Source organism: Schistocerca nitens, chromosome 1 (assembly GCF_023898315.1).
Source record: "Schistocerca nitens isolate TAMUIC-IGC-003100 chromosome 1, iqSchNite1.1, whole genome shotgun sequence".
In the NCBI taxonomy this organism is placed as follows: Eukaryota; Metazoa; Arthropoda; class Insecta; order Orthoptera; family Acrididae; genus Schistocerca; species Schistocerca nitens.
In genome coordinates, this window is record NC_064614.1 from 1058544647 (window position 1) to 1058564285 (window position 19639).

Consider the following 19639-nt stretch of genomic DNA (forward strand, 5'->3'; position numbering starts at 1 on the left):
AGAGACAGCCTACATTACGCTTGTCCATCCTCTGCTGGATTATTGCTGCGCGGTGTGGGATCCTTACCGGGCAGGATTGATGGAGGACATCAAAAAAGTGCAAAGAAGGGCAGCTCGTTTCGTGTTATCATGCAATAGGGGTGAGAGATTCACTGATATGATACGTGAGTTGGGGTGGCAGCCACCGAAACTAAGGTGGTTTTCTTTGTGGTGAGATCTGTTTATGAAATTTCAATCACCAACTTTCTCTTCCGAATGCGAAAATATTTTGTTGACACCCACCTACGTAGGGAGAAATGATCGTCATAATAAAATAAGAGAAATCAGAGCTCGAACGGAAAGATTTAGGTGTTCCTTTTTCCCACACACCATTCAAGAGTGGAATGGTAGAGAAGTAATATGAAAATGGTTCGATGAATCCTCTGCCAGGTACTTAAGTGTGAATTGCAGAGTAACCATGTAGATGTAGATGTAAAGATAGGCACCATGCACTTGGCTTCTTCATTTTATTGCAGATGGATTGAAGAAGTTAGAAGGTGCTTAATAACAATTTGCGTATAGAAATACTGCAAGGCTTGTGCTGTAGACTGTGTGACATTGTAAGAACCCATAGCCTGTAGAAGCTCCTCATTAAAAAAATCTTCGATAATCCCACTATCGTGGCTTCAGCTGTGGTCTTATGCATAAGTATCACAATGAGATTTTGAAGACTGTGGTTATCCAGCTTAGCCACATGCAGTTTAAGACATGGCCTGAGAAATGGTGATGCAGTCATTGTCAAGGCTCCATCACTGATGGCCTGATAAAGGGGTGAGAACACTTAATGCAAACTCAATACCTAGCCACAAGGCACGTCAATAGCTTCATGACTCTCCGATGGCCATGGTGGAGTATCTTCAAGACTGATTGATGTAATGGGGGTAGTACCACCACTTGATGGTCATTGCCTTCTGAGCTCAACAATAAAATGCCCTGTGCTATCATGAGGTGATGGTGCACTGAAAAAATGTCCAAAGAACTGGGCCAGCATGTTAGGCATTTCTGTTGCCAACCGTATACAACCCACATTTTCCAAGAATGGGTATCACATTGTCAGTAATGTTATCTGTAAAGCTGTAACAGGGAAATTTTGCACAGTCAGAGCTAATCACCATTTAGTTGGCAACATGAGATCTCTCGGGTGCTGAACTCCAGTTCCAGCCCCACTGGAAGCCAGGATAGTGTGTCAGCATTTGCATCTTTGCTGGAGAGTCAATACAAAATTTAATAGTTACATTTAATTAAAAATGAGGTCCACAGTTGAAGTCTCTGGGATTTTATTTTAGGAAGCTGGACTTACAGCTCCGAAGACTTGTGATTCGTAATAAACTTAACCTATGTAACGGTACAAATAGATGTGGAAATTCTGAAGTGCAAATATAACAGCAAAAGCTTCTTTCTATAACAGCAAGAGGTTCTTTCTCAATCTACAAATAGTTTTTCTGGGCTGTTAAAAGAATCATAGAAGTAAAGGTGATAGGGTGCTCAATTCCTTTATTATCCTTCTGTGAAAACATCACCTCCATGCCAAAGCAAGAGGTGTTCGTTGCAACAATAAGCATTTTTCAAGGAACGTATGTGGCTATCCAAGGGATAGATTTTAAGGCTGACTTCAGCTGCAGAAATACATTGTTTATTAGGGTAACCATAGAAATTTAGCTCCTTTCTTAAAATTTGATTTGAAGGGATTGATATGCCAGCAATTTTTTTGGAATAAATCTCATGTAATGTTTGTCTTTGACTTGACTGTAGATCCTTCAATGGAGACATAGTGGCAACTTATGGATAGCTTTGACATGTTTTTGTGTATAAGCAATGCCTTCTTTACTGAGAACAAAACCTAGTTACTGGAGGCCAGGTTAGAAAAAAATGACATTTGCACAAATCGCACTTCAAGCTTGCCTGCTGCAGAATAATAAATAATGCATGTAGATTCTGCTGGTGCTCTTGGTGTGTAGTTCTATTCATTATGATACCATCAAGATAAGCAGCACAAAAGGGTACTGGCTGAAGCAGTTTTCCTAGAAGCACTGGAATATTACTGGTTCAGAAGTTATGTCAAATGCTAAATGTTTGTATTTATATGGTCCAAACAGTATTTTGACTATTAACATTTTCAGTGATTCTTCTTCAACTGGTACTCTGAGATACGCATATGAAAAATCAATAGTTAAAGGCATTATCCACCTTTTACTTTTGAGAATAGGCCTTTAGGCCACATTAGGAATCCATGAACTGTGGCAGTAGCTTTAAAACTGTTACAAAGTTGAAGCATCGCATCCCACTGTTTTTTTTTTTTTTTTTTTTAAAAATTGCTACCACACACTGGTTGGTACACACTCAATGCTCAATGACCTCCAACTCTCATGACCTATCCAGTTCTTCACAAAGAGGAGGGGGAGGGGGGGGGGACGGGGAGGGAAGGAGAGAGAGAGAGGGGGGGGGGTAATGTCAACAGAAGAAAGGATATGTGCGCTTGGAATGTGCGGGCATTGCCTACCCCTTAGAATGCATCTTCAAGATTCCTGTGTACATGATTTAAGTTCTAAAATGGGATGGCTTCTGATGTCAGACTAATATTATCTAGCAGTGTAAAACTAAAATCTGCAAAGGGATCCAAGCTGAAAATATTCTAAGTGCCTGACACAGGAGCTACAAGAAATATTAAACAATGGGTTATGTTTGCATAAAAGGCCTCTATTGAAAAACTGCCTTTTATGGGCATTTGCTGGCTGCTATATTTTATCAACATGCACAGTGCAGGTGAACACAGTCTAATACATGTGTCCCAATTTACCACAGTTACTGAGTATCCAATATCTACTTGAAAAGTAATGGCTTTGGAATCTATTTGTAAGGCAATTATTAACTTCTGAGGGGAGCGCTCTGTCAGATTTTCAGCCACCTGAATTGAGTGCACTTGAGCCATATTCCTACTCCTTGCAGCTCGCTCGTACAGAGAGCACATATGTTACCTTTTCTGTCAATAATGGCATTCTAGTCTCTTGCAGGGGCAATTCTGCAATGAGTGCCACCTTGAGTGGGAGTGGAAGCATTTGGGCAAGACAGCAACTTGGAGCAAGACAGAATGTAATGCTCAGGTTCTGAAGATGAGATGGACATTGGTGAACAATCACAAATGTGCTGCTGATCCTTGTATTTGGTGATGCAAGAACCTGCTTCACTAAGGGCTCCCACTGTTGTTGCAAGGTAAATGGTTTGTGTTAACTTGCACCAGCTGCGGTGGGTCACAGCCCTGTCTCTTGCAGCTGCTCCAGTGCAGCAACTTGTAAACTATCCAGTAGGTTTTACTCTGCAGCTAGAATTTTGTGTGACTGTGCCAAAGCAAATACACTGTCTAGTAATGAATTATGGATGGGTCTGCCTTTTTTTTTCCAAGTACACAAATTATTGTTTTACTTTAACACCCAAACATATTTCACTATTGTTTTGGTATCCTCTGTGGGTTTTTCCTTTAATTTTCTTTTTTTCTACATTGTTTATTTCCTGTGGTTGCCAAAGAAAAACAGCCACAGATTTAAATTGGTACACCACGTCCTCACTGCAATATTTGGCTACTCTTGGGTTGTGGCTGTTTTGTATTTTTGCGCCAAATGTGCCCCCTTTTTCTTTTTCTTTTTCTTTTTTTTGTCAAACTGGGCTGATGTTTTCTTCTGCTCATTTGTGAGGAAAACATCAGTCCAATTACACAATAACAATAAAAAATTATATGGCACACAAATACAAACCAGTCACAGCTATCAGGACTAGTCAAATACTGCAATGATGACACAGTGTACTAATTTTGATTTGTGACAGTTACCCATTGGCAACTGTTGGATACAAACAACTGCCGTCTGCTTCACGTCTGCTGTGCAGCGAGATACCTTAATTTAAGTATTAACTGTATTTTTCTTACTTGTCACTTCTTCTTCCGTGTGTTTTTGCTTTTAGGAAGCTTTAATTGTCGAGTGCTAGTAATAGTGTTCCATAGATTTCATGTTTGTTTTGAATACAGTCAGAGAGAGTCCCTTTAGTCAACCATAGTGCCAGTAGTGTCAGTGTCGTCGTAACTGCCATCTGCTTCACGTCTGCTGTGCAGCGAGCTACGTTAATTTAAGTATTAACTGTATTTTTCTTACTTGTCATTTCTTCTTCCGTGTGTTTTTGCTTTTAGGAAGCTTTAATTATCGAGTGCTAGTAATAGTGTTCCATAGATTTCGTGTTTGTTTTGAATACAGTCAGAGAGAGTCCCTTTGTCAACCATAGTGCCAGTAGTGCTAGTGTCTGTTTTCAATACAGCCCAGAGACAGGTAGTGCTATTTTTCATTGTTTTCTACTAGAAGTGTCTAGCAACCACAGTTTAGTCAACAATCAGCCGCCTTTAGTGAATTACCAGTCTAGTTAAAAGTTGATTAACTCTCTACAGTAAATTGATTTCTTAGGATGGATAGGATGTGTGACTACTGTGTACAGACGCAGGGGGAGCTGGCCACTGTTCGCGAACAGCTGAACGTGTTGATGGCCACGGTCAGCGTCTTCAGGCTGCTGCCTCGGAGTGTAGCGGCAGTGGGGAGTCTGGTGCGTCGCATGGTACACCCCACGTGTTACATGCTTCACCCACCGTCACTGCTGTCGTGACATCTTCACGGGTACCGGGCGGGGTTGGGCCACCCTCTCCGCAAGGGGAGTGGCGGGTTCAGCGGCATTCGCGGCAGAGGGTAAATGTGGAGGCTGGCCGTGTGGCATCGCCCGCTCTGCCTGTGAGTGGACATGTGATCGCTCCTTCAGCAAGGTCCGAGCAGGCACACGGGGGGAGGGGTTTATTAGTTATTGGGAGCTCCAACATTAGGCGGGTGATGGAGCCCCTTAGGGAAATAGCGGAAAGGTCGGGGAAGAAGGCCAGTGTTCACTCTGTCTTCTTGCTGGGGGGTCTCATCCGAGATGTGGAGGAGGCCCTGCCGGCGGCGATAGAGAGCACTGGGTGCACCTGACTGCAAATTGTTGCTCATGTCAGCACCAATGACTCCTGCCGTCTGGGTTCAGAGGTCATCCTCAGTTCGGACAGGCGGTTGGCGGAATTGGTGAATGCGGAAAGCCTCGCTCGCGGGGTGGAATCAGAGCTAACTATTTGTAGTATCATTCCCAGAACCGATTACGGTCCTCTGGTTTGGAGCCGAGTGGAAGGCTTAAACCAGAGGCTCAGATGATTCTGCGGAGATCTGGGGTGGAAATTTCTCGACCTCCGCTATCGGGTGGAGAAATGTAGGGTCCCCCTGAATAGGTCAGGCGTGCATTACGCGCCGGAAACGGCTACAAGGGTAGTGGAGTACGTGTGGAGTGCACATGGGGGTTTTTAGGTTAGAGAATTCCCTCCCTAGGCCTTACAGGACGCCTCCTGAGACGCGGCAAGGTAGGAGTAGGCAAAATGCAACAGGGAATAACAATATTAATGTGCTAATAGTAAACTGCAGGAGTGTCTATAGAAAGGTCCCAGAACTGCTCTCATTAATAAACGGTCATAATGCCCATATAGTACTAGGGACAGAAAGTTGGCTGAAACCAGATGTAAACAGTAATGAAATCCTAAACTCAGATTGGAATGTATACCGCAGAGACAGGCTGGACAGTGAAGGTGGAGGCGTGTTTATAGCGATAAGAAGTGCAACAGTATTGAAGGAAATCGACTGAGATCCGATATGTGAAATAATTTGGGTGAAGGTCACGGTTAAAGCAGGCACAGACATGGTAATTGGATGTCTCTATAGGCCCCCTAGCTCAGCAGCTGTTGTGGCTGAGCACCTGAAGGATAATTTGGAAAATATTTCGAGTAGATTTCCCCACCATGTTATAGTTATGGGTGGAGATTTTAATTTGCCGGATATAGACTGGGAGACTCAAACGTTCATAACCGGTGGCAGGGACAAAGAATCCAGTGAAATTTTTTTAAGTGCTTTATCTGAAAACTACCTTGAGCAGTTAAACGGAGAACCGACTCGTGGCAATAATATATTAGACCTTCTGGTGACAAACAGACCCGAACTATTTGAAACAGTTAACGCAGAACAGAATCAGCGATCATAAAGCAGTTACTGCATCGATGATTTCAGCCGTAAATAGAAATATTAAAAAGGGTAGGAAGATTTTTCTGTTTAGCAAAAGTTACAATAAGCAGATTACAGAGTACCTGATGGCTCAACACAAAAGTTTTGTATCAAGTACAGATAGTGTTGAGGATCAGTGGACAAAGATCAAAACCATCGTACAATATGCGTTAGATGAGTATGTGCCAAGCAAGATCGTAAGAGATGGAAAAGTGCCACCTTGGTACAACAACCGATTTAGAAAACTGCTGCGGAAGCAAGGGGAACTTCACAGCAAACATAAACATAGCCAAAGCCTTGCAGACAAACAAAAATTATGCGAAGCGAAATGTAGTGTGAGGAGGGCTATGCGAGAGGCGTTCAATGAATTCGAAAGTAAAGTTCTATGTACTGACTTGGCAGAAAATCTTAAGAAATTTTGGTCTTATGTCAAAGTGGTAGGTGGATCAAAACAAAATGTCCAGACACTCTGTGACCAAAATGGTACTGAAACAGAGGATGACAGACTAAAGGCCGAAATACTAAATGTCTTTTTCCAAAGCTGTTTCACAGAGGAAGACTGCACTGTAGTTCCTTCTCTAGATTGTCACGCTATTCGTCCACGAGACTCAGAGGGCCATAGACACGGGTTCACAGGTAGATGCCATGTTTCTTGACTTCCGCAAGGCGTTCGATACAGTTCCCCACAGTTGTTTAATGAACAAAGTAAGAGCATATGGACTATCAGACCAATTGTGTGATTGGATTGAAGAGTTCCTAGATAGGGTTGATAGAAGAGATAGAGAAGATCCAACGGAGAGCAGCACGCTTTGTTACAGGATCATTCAGTAATCGCGAAAGCGTTATGGAGATGATAGATAAACTCCAGTGGAAGACTCTGCAGGAGAGACGTTCAGTAGCTCGGTATGGGCTTTTGTTAAAATGGTAGATATCGAAATAGACGACAGAGGGATAGAGAAACAATTAAAATCTCTCAAAAGAGGAAAGGCCGCTGGACCTGATGGGATACCAGTTCAATTTTACACAGAGCACGCGAAGGAACTTGCCCCCCTTCTTGCAGCAGTGTACCGTAGGTCTCTAGAAGAGCGTAGCGTTCCAAAGGATTGGAAAAGGGCACAGGTCATCCCCGTTTTCAAGAACGGACATCGAACAGATATGCAGAACTATACACCTATATCTCTAACGTCGATCAGTTGTAGAATTTTGGAACACGTATTATGTTCGAGTATAATGACTTTTCTGGAGACTAGAAATCTACTCTGTAGGAATCAGCATGGGTTTTGAAAAAGACGGTCGTGTGAAACCCAGCTCGCGCTATTCGTCCACAAGACTCAGAGGGCCATAGACACGGGTTCACAGGTAGATGCCGTGTTTCTTGACTTCCGCAAGGCATTCGATACAGTTCCCCACAGTTGTTTAATGAACAAAGTAAGAGCATATGGACTATCAGACCAATTGTGTGATTGGATTGAAGAGTTCCTAGATAACAGAACGCAGCATGTCATTCTCAATGGAGAGAAGTCTTCTGAAGTAAGAGTGATTTCAGGTGTGCCGCAGGGGAGGGTCATAGTACCGTTGCTATTCACAATATACATAAATGACCTTGTGGATGACATTGGAAGTTCACTGAGGCTTTTTGCAGATGATGCTGTGGTGTATCGAGAGGTTGTAACAATGGAAAATTGTACTGAAATGCAGGAGGATCTGCAGCGAATTGACGCATGGTGCAGGGAATGGCAATTCAATCTCAATGTAGACAAGTGTAATGTGCTGCGAATACATAGGAAGATGGATCCCTTATCATTTAGCTACAAAATAGCAGGTCAGCAACTGGAAGCAGTTAATTCCATAAATTATCTGGGAGTACGCATTAGGAGTGATTTAAAATGGAATGATCATATAAAGTTGATCGTCGGTAAAGCAGATGCCAGACTGAGATTCATTGGAAGAATCCTAAGGAAATGCAATCCGAAAACAAAGGAAGTAGGTTACAGTATGCTTGTTCGCCCACTGCTTGAATACTGCTCAGCAGTGTGGGATCCGTACCATATAGGGTTGATAGAAGAGATAGAGAAGATCCAACGGAGAGCAGCGCGCTTTGTTACAGGATCATTCAGTAATCGCGAAAGCGTTATGGAGATGATAGATACACTCCAGTGGAAGACTCTGCAGGAGAGACGTTCAGTAGCTCGGTATGGGCTTTTGTTAAAGTTTCGAGAACATACCTTCACTGAAGAGTCAAGCAGTATATTGCTCCCTCCTACATATATCTCGTGAAGAGACCATGAGGATAAAATCAGAGAGATTAGAGCCCACACAGAAGCATACCGACAATCCTTCTTTCCACGAACAATACGAGACTGGAATAGGAGGGAGAACCGATACAGGTACTCAGGGTACCCTCCGCCACACACCGTCAGGTGGCTTGCGGAGTATGGATGTAGATGTAGATGTAGAAAATAAAAGAAAAAAATCCCACTGAGGATGCCACAACTGTGGTGAAAAATGTTTGGGTGTTAAAGCAAACCACTAATGTGTGCACTTGCGAAAAGATGGATCCATGTTTAATCCATTATTATTTACAGCAAGTATGGGAACTAAGCTCAAATTTCCAATATGATGCATTGTGTAATGTTGGATACCTCAATGTCTGGGGCCCACCTAATGACAATGTCACGAATCAGTTAATCAGCATAAGACTGTTTGCACTGCAGATTTGCACATTCAAACTGACATTGGTGACTTCAGTCTTTTAAGTCAGTGACCAAACACTGTATTATTGTGTGGTTTATACTGTTGCAGCAATTCTAGGTGAGCAACAACTATATGCATTTTCTTAACAAAATAAGCTGAAGTTCACAGAGTTCCTAAAATCTAGTTATTCTCCCACAGATGCATCACAACATATCGCAGTCCTGATTTGCATCAGCTGGGAAGATATGGGGAAAAACCCATCTTATCATAGGTTGTGAGCAACATTAACTATTTAATAAGGCAGTGAAGAGCCTCCAGATTTGGACTAGTTATTCTCACACAGATGCATCATATGACACACCATGATTGTGTCAGCTGGGAAACAAAGAGAACCTCACGAGCAATTTTATAAGAGTGAAAGATGTACATTCTCATGTCATGTGAAGACTGAGTTGTAAACAGAAAGAGTGGCTGATGATTCATCTGGTATTGTGTTACTTAGACAAACAAGGAATATGCCAGTACACACTTCTTCTATGAACTTGCATGTAGGAGGAGCAGAATTTGTAAGACAATCATTAAAAAAAAAAAAAAATTCCCAAGTCATTTCCCATTAACAAAAACATTTTTACTCACTGAAAGACTCTTGACAGAATGTGGTTCATTTGTGGCTCTTCTAAGATTTAGTGGCCAGGGCAGAGGACATACTGTGTAGAGGATGGAGAGAATTTAGTGCAAAGTGATGCATAAAACCAAAAAAATAAGCACCAAGTCTCTAAAGACACTAGACTCCACTGGTTGAGTACTGAACAGAAACCATTTCCATTCCTTTCACATGCAGATAGTGCAAGCATTGTTGTTAGGTGACTACCAGAGAGGCTGGACTTAGCAACTTCATTGCAAGCCATCACATGCAAGATCAGCATTATTCAAGAATATTTCATATTTAATGTACCTTTGATGATGAGAACCTTAGAGACTGAACACAAAATAAGGTGGAATAGGAAAGGGTAATGAAACTGGCAGCACCATTTCATAGGGAGCACCCCAGCATACACCATAAGTGATTTTGGAGAATCACAAAAACCTAAATCAGGATGTCTGGATGGGCATTTGAACCACCATTCTCCTGAGTAAGGGTCCAACATCTTACCACTATGTCATATCGCTCAGTATGTTTCAACAGGGCAGTAGAACACGAAAACACACACACACACACACACACACACACACACACACACACACACACACACACACACACAATTACAAGTGTAAAACCAAAAATTTAATGTCATCATCTGGTTTGGTATTATGTCATAGGGCTACATGCGCTCTCACTAAAGCTGATAAGAAAGTAATGTTGTGTGTGATTCATCAGGCTTTCCCAGCAATCTGTTGACATCTTCAGGTATTGAGGAATCAGGTATTCTGCTGGATATCAACATGACTTGTTATCTTCACAGATACTACCTGAGATTGCTCACTGAGTGGAACAGTATTTATATAACAGCCTTCCCCCTCCATGGGTGGCTCTAAGCATTCAGGGCCGAAAACGAAATTGGAATGCCAGTGCTTGGCTTGGTACACCAGACGGAAGATGGAACGCCTACGGGTACTTCACTGGACTGCAGATAGAATGCCTGAAGGAAGAAGGCCGTAGGTATAAATACTGGACTGGCTCCACTTGACGAGCAGTCTCACATAGTATGTGATGAAGATAATGAGTCATGTTTTCAAAATATCGTTGCAAGAATGATGCTGATATCCAGCACAATGCCTGACACCTCGAGATGACATCTTGTGTTTCCTGGATGATTCTTTGTTGGAATTATTAGAAGTTAATTTGGCCAATCATATGAAAAAGTAGTTCCTGCATAATGGAGCTCTGTTTGGGACTCACAACCATATATTGTTGCAGTTGGGAATAATGTATTCACTACAGTTCATTGTGCTTCTAATCACTGAAGAAATTTAGTCTTCACAAAACATCTGAGTTGGAGAGTAATTATAGTATTCACAAATACAGTGCTAGTAGGAATGTTGATCTGCACTGCTCTCTAATGAATCTAACTTTGGCACAGAAAGGGATGAAATACAAAGATGTAAAACTGTTTGACAATCTAATAATAGAAATAAAATGTTTGACAGAGAATAGTAACATTTTTTAATGCAGATTAACTCTCCATTTTTGATTACCTATTCTGCCAGTATACATAGGGGAATTCTCGAATACAAATAATTGCTTGGGTAGATGATAGTATGTTTTAGAATTTTTAGCTAAGATGACAGTTCCATTCTGCTCACACCTGTTTGATGTCTGATCTAGCCCTCTTGTTCAGTTGCCCTGACCAATGATCTCATGCGAGACTGCTGGTTGTGTCTAACAGGAAGCATGTATAAAATATCTGTTCAAAGCACCTGAAGAAACTAAGTAGGACAGCTGCCAAAATATTGGGCCCTCAAGAGAATTTCTGACTTGACTAGAAAATGAAAAACATACAGTTACCTAATCATGCAGAGAAAACCTCACAAATGATAGATGCAGCCATATAAATATATTTTTGGACAGTGGAAAATTTTGGATGAATGACAACAATACGAAAAATATGGATTGCTTATCAATGCACGTAGGAGGTGACGAGTGTCCAACAAACACTTTGCTAGATAACATTAGCTATTGGACTAACTCTTTCATCACATGTAGGCACAACAAAATACATACCAATTCACACATGCATAACTCAAACACAATTGGCAAAAATAAGTAATTTGAACCAATTTAGTTAGAAGATATAAGGAGAGAATTAGAAATTTAAAGAGAAAAATAGTGTGACAGCATAGGGAATGGAGATTGTAGAACCTGCAGGAGAGCTTCTGTGAAGTTTAGAAGGTAGGAGACGAGGTACTGGCAGAACTGAAGCCGTGAGGATGGGTTGTGAGTCGTGCTTGGGTAGCTCAGTTAGCAGAGGTCCTGAGTTCGAGTCTCATCCAGCACACAGTTTTAATCTGCCAGGAAGTTTCATATCTGATAAATGGTCATTTGATCCACATAAATCAACATCTTTAAAAAGCATGGCTGCATTATAATATGTGTGCAGTAGGCTATATTAAGATTTTACAGCTGCAGAAGAGGTGGAACTGTCTTTTATTAGAACACTGTTATCAACTCAGCATTCCAATTTTCTATGAAACATAACTATAAAGTTGTCACATAAACATAATGAAAATGGTGAACTGTTAATATAAGTTACAGAGATTCAAACTCTGGTCTCACCTATTTTTGTGTAGCCAGCTTTCAACAGAAACTGTGGAACCTGTGTTGATTTTCCACATCCTGTGTCACCAGCAACAATAACAACTCTCTCATTCTGCACAGCAGAAACAATTTCTGATCTGTAAGGATTAGAAAATTACTAACAAAAGTATGGATATAGAATTACAAACAAGTGAAGATGACATAGATAATAAAATAGAGTAGGGCACGAGGATAATGCGATTTGTGAACACTGTACTTTGGAGTAACGAAATGGACCAAGTAGGTGATGGATTGTTCAGTTGTTGAAAACATCACTACATATGGAGCAGAAACATGGGTAGCGAACAAGGGTCAAAGAAACAAGTTGCTTGCACTAGAGACGGACTCTTGGCGGTGAAGTTTAAGCATCTCCAATCTGGACTGTGTACCAAATACTGATATATGAGACGCTAAGGGTGTCAATAAATCAATAACAGATACCATAGAGACAAAATGTCTAAAATGGTGTGGACATTTAGAAAGGATGGATGATTGCTGATGGAAAAAGAGACTGTAAACCACAGTAGAAAGAAGAAACTGCAGGCAACCTGGGAGGAGCTGGGGTCAAGATGCCCAGGATGCAATGGATGCCAAAGGACTACAAGAAGGTGACTGAGACAATCAGAGGAAATGGAATATGGGAAGTGGGAGCCACTGCCAGCCACAGAGTACTTGCAATATTGGGATAATGACATGTGAAACACATCAATACATGTTATTATAGGTTAGTCCCATGTATACTCAGGGACAGGGGCCACCATTGCTGTTCATGTGGAAACAAAATAACTATGGATGTTGTTCCACTGTAACGACAAGCACCGGCATTATGATGATGAACAGAAGATTAATTTATTTGCTTGCATTGAAACTGTATATACCGAAGGACATTGATTATTTGCATGTCGCCATTTGCTTGTGACTCACCTTTGCGAAAATGCAGGTTACGCATAGTCAATTTAACTTAATGCAATAAACTCCTTTAATATGATTTGGTTTAATTGTTGTCTAGCAATCCGAGAAACAGCTTCCTAGGCACCCTATAATAGACGAGTGGGCAGGATACTACAGACATTACTATAAAAGAAAGTTCAAAGTGGTTCACAAAATCAGTATGATTGCAGACAATGTCACTGAAGCTGTAATCAAATGAACCCAATAACATATATAACAACTTAACTGCACACCATATTTGTATATAGTTTCACAAAATTCCAAATATATTTTATTTTTTAATATGCCCAACATTTAATTTCTGATGACTAACATCAGTCTCAGGCCATAACAGCATTCAGTTATTTAATATCACACAGTACCTTACCAGTTAAAAAAATAGAGGTGACAACCATGCAAAAACAATCTTAGAAACATTTTTTTTTTTTAATGTACAAGATGACGTAGTCAATATTTTTCCAGGTGGGTTGTAAAGAGGGTTCTGGTATCTCAGTTTCTTAAACTACTTTTATGCAGCAAGTAAATAAAACACCCATTTATATATGCCATTACAAATATTTTATCAATTTACAGCCACAAAAAAGGGACTATAAAAAAATACGAAATGTTTTACTTACCAGGTGGCAGCAGATGTAGGCTACATGTAAATAAAATGAGTCACAAATGAAAGTTTTGTTACGAAGAAGAAAGGCAGAACAGATTAGGAGGAAACAAGGCTATTCTGGGAATACGTGGGGATCAACAATTATACATCTTTAACATATGATACACTGAAGCACCAAAGGAACTGTTATAGGCATGCATATTCAAATACAGAGATATGTAAACAGGCACAATATGGCGGGGCAGTCGGCAACGTCTATATAATATAACAAGTGTTTGGCACAGTTGTTAGATTGGTTACTGCTGCTACAGTGGCAGGTTATCAAGATTTAAGTGAGTTTGAACATGGTGTTATAGTCGGCGCACAAGCGATGGGACACAGCATCTCCGAGGTAGCAATGAAGTGGGGATTTTCCTGTACGACCATTTCACGAGTGTATTGTGAATATCAGGAGTCTGGTACTTCAACATTGCTGCGGCTGGAAAAAGATCCTGCAAGAATGGGACCAATGATGACTGAAGAGAATCATTCAACATGACAGAAGTGCAACCCTTGCACAAATTGCTGCAGATTTAAATGCTGGGCCATCAACAAGTGTCAGTGTGCAAACCATTCAATGAAACATCATCGATATAGGCTTTCAGAGCAGAAGGCCCACTCATGTACCCTTGATGACTGCACAACACAAAGCTGTACACCTCACCTGGGCTTGTCAACACTGACATTGGACAGTTAACGACTGGAAACATGTTGCCTGGTTTGACAAGTCTCGTTTCAAATTGTATTGAGCAGATGGATGTGTATGGGTATGGAGACAACCTCATGAATCCATAGACCCTGAATGTCAGTAGGGGACTATTCAAGCTGGTGGAGGCTCTGTAATGATGTGGGACATGTGTAGATGGTCTGACATGGGACCCCTGATATGCCTAGATACAACTCTGACAGGTGACAAGTATGTAAAATCCTGTCTGATTACCTGCATCCATTAATCTACATTGTGCATTCTGACAGACTTGGGCAATTCCAGCAGGACAATGCAACACCCCACACATCCAGAATTGCTACAGAGTGGCTCCAGGAACACTCTTCTGAGTTTAAACACTTCTGCTGGTCACCAAACTCCCCAGACATAAACATTATTGAGCATATCTGGGATGCCTTGCAATGTGCTGTTCAGAAGAGATCTCCACTCCCTCGTACTCTTACAGATTTATGGATAGTCCTCCACGATTCATGGTGTCAATTCCCTCCAGCACTACTTCAGACATTAGTTGAGCCCATGCCACGTCATGCACTTCTCCATGCTTGCGGGGGACCTACACAATATTAAGCAGGTGTATGTTTCTTGCTCTTCAGTGTATTTGAAATCTTCGCAAGTCAATGAATACAGACAAAAAGTCAGATACAGGGGAACAACACACACAGATGAGACAAAACTGTGCATGTACATGGAAGGGAGGCGGGGGAAGGAGACGATAAGATTAGAGGTGAAGAAGCAGCCAAAGACAGAAAGTACAACATGAGAAGCAACATTGCATGAAAGTAACATGTGGATGAGGATGGGAGGGGAGGGGAAGGGAGGAGAGGGAAACATTTAAATGCAACAACGTGAGTGAAGCACTTGAGCTTTGATACTCAGGGTTTCACAAGGCACACTGCTCACAGTTAGTTCACACTTGCAAAATTGTGAATGAGTGGCTGCATGTGACCTGGAGTTCAAGCGTCTGTTGATATTTTGTTCATTTGAGATAGCACAAAATAATGAGGTACTGGGGCTGAAAGGAATGTCTACATGGTAAAATAGGCACTAAGTTCATGACTACCGTGCTGCTGTGTGTTCATGTTACAAATATAAACTACGTCCATTCATACTCACTAACAATTTAGTGGTCACCAAGTCATCATAATTAACAGTGGTTGCATGTATACTTGTAAACTGGTAACCACAAAAATTACTGTCCAGTTAATCGAATAAGTGTTACCAGTGGTGAGAAAGGAGTAAATAGTGACATCAGAGAGCAAAGGACTAGTTTTGGGCAGGCTCAAGAAAAGGGTGATGAGGGGCATAAGATGTAACAAGAGCAATGTGCAGGTTGGGAGGGTAACAAAAACTACTTTGGAAGAGAATAGCAGGATGGGTAAGAATCATCTTGCGGGGAGACTTCAGAAAATCATAGCCAAAGTGGAGATGCTTTGAAACAATGCAGTGCTGAAAAAGTAAAATTCCAGAAATAGAATCATGAAATAAGTATTTAAGAAACTGAAGTAAATGTAGGACTACATGTCCTCCTTCAAGAATTACAGAGAAGCATGAGAACTGGGAGACTTATGACCACAGATGTTGAGTCCCATAGTGCTCAGAGCCATGAGAACTGGACAATGAATCAGAGGGAAGCAACCAGCACTATTTTTCTGTAACCAAATAAATCATAACATTGAGGCATAAGGACTAATAAATCAAGTGACACCGAAGCTCTTGAGAGTTGATGCCTCTACCTCAGAGATTCCAAAACTTTTTCTCTGACAAAAAGACTTTGATTCTCTCTTGGAAAACCTTGTTTATTTTGAAGGTTAATATATTTTAAAAATGAGAAAAGCTTGTTTTATTCAGTGACTACTTCAATTTTAAATCATAACTAATAACACAGAAATCACATTTTCGCGGAGCACATATTCACTTCCTGCAGAATAACAGTGTTCCATGGAATATAGTTTGGGAAACCTCACTCTACCTAGATTGGAAGTTCTTATCAGACCAGAAAGGATTAGTTAATATATATTGTCAATCAGATTGCTGGTAAATAAAGTTATTCTAATAATGAAACTGACAACAGAAGCAAGATTGTGTGTAGAAAGTCTTTGTAGTTGATTTACCAACTTAAATAACTTCATGTACAAGCACAATAATTGACAACATATTCACAGAACAGGCCAAAATAAGAGATAAATATACACTCCTGGAAATTGAAATAAGAACACCGTGAATTCATTGTCCCAGGAAGGGGAAACTTTATTGACACATTCCTGGGGTCAGATACATCACATGATCACACTGACAGAACCACAGGCACATAGACACAGGCAACAGAGCATGCACAATGTCGGCACTAGTACAGTGTATATCCACCTTTCGCAGCAATGCAGGCTGCTATTCTCCCATGGAGACGATCGTAGAGATGCTGGATGTAGTCCTGTGGAACGGCTTGCCATGCCATTTCCACCTGGCGCCTCAGTTGGACCAGCGTTCGTGCTGGACGTGCAGACTGCGTGAGACGACGCTTCATCCAGTCCCAAACATGCTCAATGGGGGACAGATCCGGAGATCTTGCTGGCCAGGGTAGTTGACTTACACCTTCTAGAGCACGTTGGGTGGCAGGGGATACATGCGGACGTGCATTGTCCTGTTGGAACAGCAAGTTCCCTTGCCGGTCTAGGAATGGTAGAACGATGGGTTCCATGACGGTTTGGATGTACCGTGCACTATTCAGTGTCCCCTCGACGATCACCAGTGGTGTACGGCCAGTGTAGGAGATCGCTCCCCACACCATGATGCCGGGCGTTGGCCCTGTGTGCCTCGGTCGTATGCAGTCCTGATTGTGGCGCTCACCTGCACGGCGCCAAACACGCATACGACCATCATTGGCACCAAGGCAGAAGCGACTCTCATCGCTGAAGACGACACGTCTCCATTCGTCCCTCCATTCACGCCTGTCGCGACACCACTGGAGGCGGGCTGCACGATGTTGGGGCGTGAGCGGAAGACAGCCTAACGGTGTGCGGGACCGTAGCCCAGCTTCATGGAGACGGTTGCGAATGGTCCTCGCCGATACCCCAGGAGCAACAGTGTCCCTAATTTGCTGGGAAGTGGCGGTGCGGTCCCCTACGGCACTGCGTAGGATCCTACGGTCTTGGCGTGCATCCGTGCGTCGCTGCGGTCCGGTCCCAGGTCGACGGGGACTTGCACCTTCCGCTGACCACTGGCGACAACATCGATGTACTGTGGAGACCTCACGCCCCACGTGTTGAGCAATTCGGCAGTACGTCCACCCGGCCTCCCGCATGCCCACTATACGCCCTCGCTCAAAGTCCGTCAACTGCACATACGGTTCACGTCCACGCTGTCGCGGCATGCTATTAGTGTTAAAGACTGCGATGGAGCTCCGTATGCCACGGCAAACTGGCTGACACTGACGGCGGCGGTGCACAAATGCTGCGCAGCTAGCGCCATTCGACGGCCAACACCGCGGTTCCTGGTGTGTCCGCTGTGCCGTGTGTGTGATCATTGCTTGTACAGCCCTCTCGCAGTGTCCGGAGCAAGTATGGTGGGTCTGACACACCGGTGTCAATGTGTTCTTTTTTCCTATTCCAGGAGTGTAGTAGGCAAGTCCTGAATGATCTCTATGAGCATGATGGATAAAGAATGGAAAAAATTGGGCCCCACTACAAAGTACCTAAGACAATTAATGATGAAACTATCCGGACTTTTAAATCATGTGTCCAAGATGTAAATTGGAGGCCTTTGTATAACATACAGAATAGTAAATCCAAGTACAGTTCTTTCAGGAATGAAGTAGCATTAATATTTTAAAGTACCTTCCTAAAATGGATAGGTAAGGCTCAAACTGGAAAATCCAACAAAAAGCAATGGATTACCACTGGTATGAAACATTCCTGGAAAGAAAAAACCGGGATGGAATGTAACAATATAAGGAAAAGGATAGTTGCTACTCACCATATAGCGAAGACGCTGACTTGCAGAAAGGCACAACAAACAATCGGGAAAGATATCTTTTGGCCAACAAGGCGTTTGTCAAAAGTAGACAACATACACACAAGCATACGCTCATGCAAACACAGCTCACACACACGTGACAACTGTCTCTGGCACCTAGAGCATGACGTGCAGTTTGTAAGGCATTGTTGTCCAAGAGATATCTTTCTGACGGTGTTTCTGTTGTGCCTTTCTGCAACTCACCATCTCCACCATATGGTGAGTAGCAACTATCCTTTTCATTATATTGTTACAATACCATCTTGGATTTTCCATTGTTTGATTTTGCCTGACGGATTTTCTTCCATCCCAAGTCAGTGCTGTTTTCCTTTGTTACTGTTTCCTAATGCATTACTATGCCTGGCATCCACCCTTATTTCTCCTCTTTCCTGTGTTTCTCTTGTCACCTTGCAAACTGCATGGAACACTCTAACTCCCAGAAACTGTGGACATGTGTGTGTGAGTTGTGTTTGCGTGAGTGTGTGTATGTTGTCTCCTTTTGACAAGTGTCTTGTTGGCCAAAAGCTAACCTTCCAGCAGCATTTTTGTTGTGCCTTTCTGTAACTCAGCATGTCCGCTACTTGTTGAGTAGCTACCATCCTCTTCATTACATTGTTACATTTTATCCTGGATTACCCATATTTTGATTTTGCCTGGTGGCTTTTCTTCCATCCTAAACCAGTGTTGTTTTTCTCTGTTACTATTTTCTAATGCATCACTGTACTCACTGTCCTTCTTTCTCTTCTTTCCTGTGTTTCCCTTGTCGTCCTACAAAATGCATGGCATGCTCTAGCTGCCAGAGACTGTGATTGTGTGTGTGTGAGTTGTGTGTATTACACTCCATCCTGGATTTTCCATTGTTTGATTTTGCCTGATGGCTTTTCTTCCATCCTAACTCAGTGCTATTTTCCTTTGTTACTAGTTCCTAATGCTTCACTATACTCAGTGTCCATACTTCTTTCTCCTCTTTCCTGTGTTTATCTTGTCACCTTGCAAAATGCTCGGCAAGCTCTAACTGCCAGAGACTGTGGTAACATGTGTGTGAGTTACGTTTGTGTGTGTGTGTGTGTGTGTGTGTGTGTGTGTGCTTTTGACAAAGATCTTGTTGGTTGGAAGCTAACTTTCTAACAGTCTTTTTGTTGTGCCTTTTTGCAACTCAGTATCCCTGCTATATGGTG

General features: G+C 42.1%; 1 protein-coding gene across 5 annotated transcripts in view; it reads right to left on the reverse strand.

Moving 5' to 3' along the window:
- Window positions 1-19639, reverse strand: part of LOC126197430 (probable ATP-dependent RNA helicase DHX34) — a 191449-nt gene that overhangs the window by 156913 nt on the left and 14897 nt on the right. For 3 of the 5 annotated variants that reach the window (XM_049934634.1, XM_049934633.1, XM_049934635.1), the window contains exon 3: window positions 12112-12230. The exons of the other annotated variants lie outside the window; for them this stretch is intronic. In XM_049934634.1, coding sequence (XP_049790591.1) covers window positions 12112-12230 — 119 coding nt within the window. The remainder of the gene's footprint in view (window positions 1-12111; window positions 12231-19639) is intronic. 5 annotated transcript variants of the gene reach the window in all.